General features: G+C 47.0%; 1 protein-coding gene across 3 annotated transcripts in view; it reads left to right on the top strand.

The window, feature by feature from the left end:
- Window positions 1-6117, top strand: part of LOC133631953 (zinc finger protein 608-like) — a 17263-nt gene extending 11146 nt beyond the window's left edge. For all 3 annotated transcript variants that reach the window (XM_062024159.1, XM_062024160.1, XM_062024161.1), the window contains 6 exons: window positions 1667-4001; window positions 4473-4917; window positions 5032-5198; window positions 5436-5583; window positions 5660-5716; window positions 5840-6117. In XM_062024159.1, coding sequence (XP_061880143.1) covers window positions 1667-4001; window positions 4473-4917; window positions 5032-5198; window positions 5436-5583; window positions 5660-5716; window positions 5840-5859 — 3172 coding nt within the window. In that variant the 3' untranslated portion in view covers window positions 5860-6117. The remainder of the gene's footprint in view (window positions 1-1666; window positions 4002-4472; window positions 4918-5031; window positions 5199-5435; window positions 5584-5659; window positions 5717-5839) is intronic.
- Window positions 6118-9993: the final 3876 nt, after the last annotated feature.

Here is a 9993-nt window from a genome sequence, read left to right as displayed (position 1 = left end):
TGATTGATTCTGAGTCCATTATTTAGTCAACCATGCAGTTGCATTTCCATGATGTTAGATGGCAGTAGTGTTCAGACTGCAGTGTGTTGCCGTAGTCAGAAAGTAGCCTTTGCCATTCGCCAGTTTTGCCCTTTTATCTTTTGTTGGCTCCTACAACGTGTTTCCACTGCAAGTCTAGTACTTATGACACACCAGCTGTTTGATGGTATCATGCATCTTGGTTGTCGTTTTAATTGGATGTTAAAGTTCAAAGTTAAAGTACCAATGATTGTCACACACACACTAAGTGTGGTGAAATGTATTCTCTGCATTTGACCCATCACCCTTGTTCACCCCCTGGGAGGTGAGGGGAGCAGTGGGCAGCAGCGGTGGCTGCACCCGGGAATCATTTTTGGTGATTTAACCCCCAATTCCAAGCCTTGATGCTGAGTGCCAAGCAGGGAGGTAATGGCTCCCTTTTTTATAGTCTTTGGTATGACTCAGCCGGGGTTTGAACTCACAACCTACCCATCTCAGGGCGGACACTCTAACCACTAGGCCACTGAGTAGGTACACGTGTTGAAATCGCCATATAAAATTGCTAATGCTAATAGAGAATCCAAAGTAAATTGCTATTGAGCTAGCGCAGTTTGAAAAGTGGAGCTAAACTGTACGTTCAAGTGCTTTCTGTAAGGCACGCTTGCTTTGTTATGTTATGTTATGTTATGTTATGTTATTTTCATTTATTATGCGCCCCCCAACCAACTGTTACATCAGCCCGAGTGGAGAAACAAAAAAAATAAAAAAATAAAATAAAATAATGGGCATAGACAATGGAAACAATCTCTCTGAGTGCTTCTTGAGTGCTTGATCTGGTGCCAGACTGTCCTTTTTACCCCTAACCCTACTCCGGTTTTATAAGTATCTACGAGGTACGAATTGAACCCATTCAACCCCTGGAGGGGTCTGGCAAGGTCCCGAAAGAAACCAGGTGAAAAAAATTTGAAATGCCCCCAAAAGGGCACCTGGCCCTGGCGGGCTCTCTGGATACATTTTAGAGCTTTTACACCACCTGAACTTTTAGGGATTACTCTGATTCTGGTCTGATAAATACTTTCTCCAGTGAATGTAAACAGGCCCCAATCCCTTTGGGTACACCGCTGGTCCAAAAGAAAAGTGCTCCTAAAAGTCAGAGCCCCATTTCATAAGTACCCCAACCCATCCCAGAAACGTGTCTTTGCTTCACATTGAATGAAAACAACAACTAAGTCTTAAGTGTTTGGTTGCGGGGCAGCAACCACTCAATGAATCCACGCAGGCTGTGGTTGCCATGGCGATTTATCTCTGGGCTAAATTGCCTTCCTACGTGTGGTCAGCGTCACTTGGGGCTAAAACAAATGAAAAGGCCTCGGTGATTTATTAGGACTTTTCAGTGAAGAAACACAAAGTCGATGCAGACAATCTGGACTTTGGCGTAATGCTGAGAATTCCTCAGAGTGTTTTTTTGAATTAACTTTTCTTCACCAAGGTGATTTGAATCAGCTGAGTGCAGGGAGAAGAACAGAAGAGAAGTCAGGTTACCACTTTACTTTAGGACATTTTTGCGCTAGTGAGCTTTCAAGCTAGCGGAAGGAATAAATGCTAACTGTCTTGACTTGTCTAAAGTCTTTATGTCCATGCTTTACAGGTTTTGTGAGTCTCCATCCAGCGATCCAGAGATGCCAGGTGGCCGTGGCCGTGGGAAAAGGATGCGGCTTGCAATGGCGGAGCGTCCCTGCGTCGAGGTCGCCCCTGCGGTAAAAGTCCGGGGTCTTCTGCAGCACCGTAGCCGGGGTGGCGGCATGGCAGCCTCACCCGTCCACAGCAAGGGTCATCGAGGCAGCTTGAAGCTCATCAACAACTGTCGGACTTCTCCGTCTTTCTTTACCATGGAGGACGGTAACGCTGCTAACGGCGCCGCCGCTCTGCCATCTGGAAAGAGAAAGATCAAGTTGCCGGCTGATCTGGACCTCAGTTTGGTTTCCTCTGACAACATTACGAATGGGAATGGGAAGAGGATTCGAGCCAAGTCCCGCAGCGCCCCCTCCACACCTCAAGGCAAGTCCGACCCCTCGTTCATGGACCCGGGGAGAGGTTGCACCTCCTCGCCGCCCCCGCCACCCATTCTCATCGACTGCCCCCACCCCAACTGCACCAAACGCTACAAGCACATCAACGGGCTGCGCTACCACCAGACGCACGCTCACCTGGAAGCAGAAGAGCCGAGGAAGCCGGATCGGGACCACGTGAAGGACGGTGAGAGTGAGGAAAGATTGTCAGACTGTGAGGAATCCGTCAGTCACATGACCTACGACCCCTCGGAGGCAAACAACAGCCTGACTAAAAAAGCGGCGCCCTTATACAAGGTGACCACTGTGGGTTCACCCAAGAATAGACGGCTGCTCCTCAGTACAGACCACAGTTCTCCTTTTATCTCCAAAACCAGGAGAAGCTCACTGCTAAAGGACGGGCTGATTGACGACCTCAGCAACCTGCCCATCATCTCCAACATGACAGTCGTACTGGAGAACTGCATGGTTGCAGACAGGAGCTCTGCAATAGAGATGCCCAAGCTGGAAGCTGAAGGTCTGATTGACAAGAAGGTTCTTTGTGACAGGAGCAAAAAAGCCAATGGGAAGGTGGACAAGTTGTCCAAGTCTCGCACCAACCGGCCAATCGCCCCAGCACCCGCCCCTCCCAAGCTAATCGCTATACCCAATGCGTCGTATCCTGGGGTCCCTGCAGATGCTTCTACCTCCCAGCAGCCTTCAACCATTGCAGAAGTGGTTCTGAGCAGTAAGAATGTGTCTCTGAAGGCCATCAAACCAAAGCTCAGCATCGTCGTGGAGCCCAGCCTGGTCAAAGACAGGCTGCTTGGCTGCAAAGAAACCAGGAAGAAGGAGAAGAGGAGGCTGAAGGACAAACACAGCAGGGATGCACCCACGAGATTGCCTCATGGCGATGACAGCGGGGTCAAAATAGAAGACGGCACCGCCAAAATAAGTGCAAAGGAGATCTGTGGGAGCCTCCTGAAAGAGCACCTGAGCAAGCAGGAAGTGATGAACGGCTTCAGCGAGAGTCAGGAGAGCAGGATGGCAAGCATCCGTGCTGAGGCCGACAAGGTGTACACCTTCACGGACAACGCTCCCAGTCCGTCCATCGGCTGTTTATCGCGGCTGGATGCCGGCGGAAGTTGTCTGCCGATGTCCGACAGCAAGACCAACAGCCCCGCCTACTCTGACATCTCTGATGCCGGTGAGGATGGCGTGTCCTCTGAAAGTCGCTTGGATGCAATCAGATCCAAGTCTGTTTCTTCTGCTGAGCTCAACGCTAACAGTAACCATAGCAACGCCAGAAGGACACCCCCTGCAGGACCGGGCCCCTCCTTGAAAGAGCCCCAGTCCCCATACTACCACAGCTTTGAGCCTTACTTCCTGCCGGGTTACGTCCAGACCGACAGGCATAACACTGTTGGCGCCTTTCACAAAGGTTCCTCTCCCGATGCTAAAAGTAAAGAGGATGGAAAAGAGGAGGACAATGGCTCCCCCCGTGACTTTGCTGACTGTAAAACAGGTGAAGAGTCAGCTCCGTCTCAGCTCCAGCTGGCCATGAGTCAGACGCAGACCGCCTTGGCCCAATCTCTGTACTATGGACAGTACTCGCGAGGACTTTACATGGACCAGAAACTCTTACTGGCCTCTAAATGCTGTGAGCAGAAGAGGGGACATGGGGGACGAGAGGGCGAGGATGTCAAACATCTGGGTGGGACCTCGTCCAGTGGAGGAAAAGGTCCAGAAGGGGCAAAAGGGTGCTGTCCAAAAGCCATCCTGTCTTATTTGGAGGTGAATGAGCGGGGAGATAGGGGTCTGGGCGTGAAGGTGGTCTCAACCAAAGACTGTGATGACATCCATTCAGCGTCCACCTTGTCCCAACATAACCCCAACAGTCACAGTGAGCTGGACTCAAACCTTTCCTACTCCAGTGTAAGTCTGTCCCTCTGCCTCTAACCGCCTCCGCCGCTTTCATGACTGACTGTGCGCCACCTAACGTCCAAACCGCTGACCTCGTCAAGGTGTACCTCCACGCTAACTTAGCGGTGTGTTTAATGTTTGACGCGTGTGTAGAGCTAAAATGTACATTTAAAATGTCACTGAGTACACCTTGTAGAGTTTTATAAGCGTGCCATCTCATCATACAATAACATCATGTGGGATCAATGGCCGCATTCTGTCATCCTCCATCCAAACACATGGAACGTCTCAGTGTTTCCTCTATAGTCCCTCAGCAGAGGTGGACGCTCCTTCTGCTAAAACTCTTGAAAGAAATGTTTCCAAGACAACATAGTTTCTTAATAGATGTTGGCAAAACTGGAGGGGAAAATGTCCACCACTGTTAAGACAGAATCATAGAGGAAACACTTTCACCAGCACCAACACTTGTCCCCATCAATCTAGCCCCCAGACGGCCCGACGTGGGCTCAGCCCATGGTTCACAGCAAATATTCGGAGCTGCAGATTCCACTTGGAGAGGCAGCCAATGAAGGGGACGCAGAAAGGTCCAAAGAAAGAGGGACCACAGTGGAAACTGCTGGGCCCAAGTCTCCCATGGCGAGAGGAGGCGGCGGCGGCCATGATGCTAAAAAACCCATAGTCCGTGGATCGCAGGATGTGACACTCATCGACTCAGAGGACTCGGATGGCCTAGACGGGCTGCAGGAGCCGATGGGGGCCCTGTTGGGGGAGTCCCAGAGTGCCCGGGTGGCGATCTCGCCTCCCATGACCCCCCAGCAGCCCTACATGCAGTACCAGCACTCCTCGTACCCACCCTACTTGGCCATGTGTGAGAGCGACGAGGGCTCCTACCGAGGGGTGTCTCCCACCCTGGTCCACAATTACACTGGTAAGAAACTAGTCCAGAAGCTGATCAGGCTGAGGGCAATCAGATCTTGTTTTGGACTTTTGCAACATGATGATTGTTTTAGGTTCTCTTCCAAGTTTGTTTACCATCCAACAGGTTTCTCCTACCCTCTGTACGGTAAGACGGCGGGCAGAGAGGAGTCAGAGGTGACTCTGCCTTGCAGAGGAGGCGTGGTTAGTGGCAAACAGGGCATGGACTCATCCTCGTCTTCCACCATGGAGATGCTGAAGCAATGCCACCAGTTCCACGGGAAGTCGCCCGCTGTGAGCCACCGTCACGCTAACATCTTAGCTAGTTAAACAGCTAACATGATGATTCTTACAATGCTAACAATCTTCTAGAATTTAAGAATGTTCCTCATAGCTAGCTGGACTTGTTTTCTGCCTGTACTATGGTAGTATCTGTGCACTGAAGTACTAGTTTGATGAAGTAGTCTGTAGTATAACGTGAACAGAGTGAGTGTGTTAAGATGTTGACACGCTCATCTTTCTCTGATTCAGGCCGGTGAAAAATGTTCCTCTGAGGTGGAACATGAGATGGACCGCGACAGGAGTCGCGTGTCGTTGGGTCGCCACCTGCACACACACCATCACACACACCTTGGCGTCAGCTACAACCTGGTGTCTGGACAGTACAACATTTACCCAGGTACGCACAAGACTACTTTGTTGTCCAATGTTGGGAGAAGTTGCTAGTTTGACGTTTGGACGTGGACATGTTGAAGGTCTGAGCTCCAGGTCGCTGGTGTCGGGTCAGCAGGCGTCAGGACGCTCCTCAGCTGGTACGTTTGTCAGCCTCCTCCTTGACTCCATGCTGTCTTTTGAGTGCATCAAACAGAGATTTCAACTGGTTTCATGTCCTCTAATGTCCAACAGTCTCATTGTGCTTCTTGTGGTCCCCGCAGACAGCGACGTGAAGAAGTAGGACCATGACCTGACCACGTGCAGGTTCTATGGTGTGAAAGAAGTAGGACCATGACCTGACCACGGGCAGGTTCCATGCTGTGAAAGAAGTAGGACCATGACCTGACCATGTGCAGGTTTCATGGTGTGAAAGAAGTAGGACCATGACCTGACCACGGGCAGGTTCCATGGTGTGAAAGAAGTAGGACCATGACCTGACCACGTGCAGGTTCCATGGTGTGAAAGAAGTAGGACCATGACCTGACCACGTGCAGGTTCTATGGTGTGAAAGAAGTAGGACCATGACCTGACCACGGGCAGGTTCCATGGTGTGAAAGAAGTAGGACCATGACCTGACCACGGGCAGGTTCCATGGTGTGAAAGAAGTAGGACCATGACCTGACCACGGGCAGGTTCCATGGTGTGAAAGAAGTAGGACCATGACCTGACCACGGGCAGGTTCCATGGTGTGAAAGAAGTAGGACCATGACCTGACCACGGGCAGGTTCCATGGTGTGAAAGAAGTAGGACCATGACCTGACCACGGGCAGGTTCCATGGTGTGAAAGAAGTAGGACCATGACCTGACCACGGGCAGGTTCCATGGTGTGAAAGAACTAGGACCATGACCTGACCACGGGCAGGTTCCATGGTGTGAAAGAAGTAGGACCATGACCTGACCACGGGCAGGTTCCATGGTGTGAAAGAAGTAGGACCATGACCTGACCACGGGCAGGTTCCATGGTGTGAAAGAAGTAGGACCATGACCTGACCACGGGCAGGTTCCATGGTGTGAAAGAAGTAGGACCATGACCTGACCACGGGCAGGTTCCATGGTGTGAAAGAAGTAGGACCATGACCTGACCACGTGCAGGTTCCATGGTGTGAAAGAAGTAGGACCATGACCTGACCACGGGCAGGTTCCATGGTGTGAAAGAAGTAGGACCATGACCTGACCACGGGCAGGTTCCATGGTGTGAAAGAAGTAGGACCATGACCTGACCACGGGCAGGTTCCATGGTGTGAAAGAAGTAGGACCATGACCTGACCACGGGCAGGTTCCATGGTGTGAAAGAAGTAGGACCATGACCTGACCACGGGCAGGTTCCATGGTGTCAACTGCACCTCGCTGAGAGGCAGAGGACAAAAACAACTGTCAGTAGCGCCACCTACAGTGCGTGGTCGCTACACGCTTAGGACAGGAAGTGGAGCTTTTGGGAGGAGGAGTCAGTGTACAAAGGACTAAAACATGTTGTGATGTTTCCAGAAGGTTCTGACTGAATGTAGTAAAGATGACCCCCATTATTCTGTGGTCCACTAACTTTGTAATGTTGTATGGTCTTTGTGTCAGCGTAATAACTCGGCCTGTCAATCTAACGAGCCCATTCCAATTCCTGGGGCGGTGAGTCCATTCTTGATTCAACACAATTCTCCATTCAAACCCATTTTGCCAAGATATTATATGGTATAATAATTAGAATGAAACTTTTTCAAAACAGGTTACAGGTTAGAAAAGCTCCTTCTGGTTGCACGGAGATAGACTAAAAAGGTATTTTAAAAACGTTTCTTATTTAAAAAAAAAAAAAGTAAACAAAAAAAAAATATATATATATATATATATATATATATATACACACATATATATACAGTCTATATATGTATTAGTTATTTATTTATTAAAAAAGGCTTAATCGATTGTTGAAAAATTGTGAACATTTTATTCAGAATGGATTCTTTATTCAACACAATCATCAATTCAAACCGCCGATTCTTGCGATTTATTATTTGGTGATATTTTGCGTGGGGATGGCCTAAAGACAACTCTTTTAAAATTGTTTCTCATTAAAAAAATAAAAACATAATAAAATTACAACATATTTATAATTTTTTGATATATTTTTAAAACTTTTGAAAATTTGACCAGAATCGATTGTCGATTCAAACCAGCTTTTGCAAATCAATTTTAGAAAATGATCAATCACTTTAGAACTGTGATGAATAAGAATTGCGATTGGGACATGAATGGATGATTTAGTGCTGCTGTAAATACTGTCTGCTCATTGGCCACACACACACTGTATATATGTACTTGTTATTTACTTGGACTTTTACCACTTTAACCAAATCACACAACTTGAAAGAATATTTCAATGATATTTGTCACTTAAGACAAGCTGTAAATAATCATCTCCATGTATTGGCTTGGTCTATTTTGCAAGGAGGAGTTTACAATATTTGCAACATTGGTTGTCTTCTTCATTGGCGAACAATGGCAGGCCTGAAAGTCAGTCACGCGTGATCTGGTCCAGCTTTTTCAGCTGAAAGGCTTCTCATCGCACACGCTTGTACTCTGTGCCCAATATTTCTACATTTCATGAAACAACATACTTGCCAACCTTGAGACCTCCCAATTCGGGAGAGGGGGGGTTAAGGGGGAGGAGTATATTTATAGCTAGAATTCACTGAAATTCAAGTATTTCTTATATATATATATATATATATATAAATAAAATACTTGACTTTCAGTGAATTCTAGCTATATATATATATATATATATATATATATATATATATATATATATATATATATATATATATATATATATATATATATATATATATATATATTCAGATTCAGAGCTTTATTTGTCCATTCTTAACATGTACAAGACACATAAGAACTGAAATTACATTTTCGGCACAATCCCGCTAAGAGCAGACATACGTTACAGGGAGACAAGACGGGACCGCCAACGGATCAGCCTCACTTAGGCGCTCCTTAAAAAGGTGGGAAAAAGGTGACATTGGGGAAGGGGGGAAGTAAAAAAAATATCAGTCTGAGGCTGGACCCTCAGGAATGGTCCAGACTGAGTCCGAGGAAAAAAACCTCACATAGCATGGCACACATAAACAAGGTACATTTAATCACAACAACTCGCAACAGAGTCATCCAACAGGACTTTGGAGGCCGGCAGCTGCTGTTGAGCGCTACTCAGCCCCCACAACCCCGGAGGAATTAAGCAGTGGTGAAGGCGTTGATTTGGGGAGGGGTGTGTGCGTGCATGTATGCCCAATTAACTTGGGTGAGATGTTGGAATTGTCTTTATGGGCCGAGGCCGGCCCCAAGAGTTCAAGAGTTCAAGAGTCCGACCCAGGTGCTTTTGAAAAGAAGGGAAAGGTCAAAAGCGTCCATCTTTGAGGAGTCCTCAGGGGAGTGTTTTCAAACAGCCTGTTCCTCAAGGCCATTCGAGGGAGTCAAATCGTAGATTAAGATGTTGTTTTTTCTTCGAGCAGTCAAAACAATGACATTCCTGCTCTGTATGCTGGCTCTGACAATTCCAATTTATTCTTTCTGTAACATCATCAAGATGGAATCTACCTTGCGATTCAAATCAGCAATCGCTCCAGTCTGTGATCCCACAGCACGACCCAATCCTTCCATTGCGTTGAACAGCCTGTTGGCCCCTTGAGTGGCTGCCATCGTCTTCCCAATTTGACGATACACCAGAGCAATGCCCAGCCCAATCAGAAAATGCCCTGCGATCACAGCTCCAAATAGGTAGATGTCTTCCACGTCCTCGATGGAAAGGACTGAGAGGCACATGATTCTCCAAGTATTCCAGGAATCTCTCACGTACCCCGCAGCAATGGTTCCATCAGGGCAGCCAGGCTCCCCCGAGCCTCTTTTCCTTGTCGAAAAGACTGTGTCAATTGCGTCGAGAGTCCAGTTGATCAAATTCATTTTGATGTTTAGATTTGAGGACAGCTCAAGAAAAGAGGCTTCAAAAATATATATATTTTATTATATATATATATATATGTATTTTTATATATATATATATATATATATATATGTATGTGTGGGGAAAAAATCACAAGACTATTTCATCTCTACAGGCCTGTTTCATGAGGGGTTTTCCTCAATCCTCAGGATTGAGGAAAACCCCTCATGAAACAGGCCTGTAGAGATGAAATAGTCTTGTGATTTTTTTCCCCACACATACATATTACGCTCTACCACGGTATCGAGCACTATTTTTTGGATAATCTAATTAAGACATATATATATATATATATATATGTATTTTGTTATATATATATATAAATAAAATAAATACTTGAATTTCAGTGTTCATTTATTTACACGTAACACTCCT

Source organism: Entelurus aequoreus, linkage group LG17 (genome assembly GCF_033978785.1).
Source record: "Entelurus aequoreus isolate RoL-2023_Sb linkage group LG17, RoL_Eaeq_v1.1, whole genome shotgun sequence".
NCBI classification, from domain to species: Eukaryota; Metazoa; Chordata; class Actinopteri; order Syngnathiformes; family Syngnathidae; genus Entelurus; species Entelurus aequoreus.
Note: the sequence above shows the minus strand (reverse complement) of the source record. Positions and strands in the feature narration are given on the sequence as shown.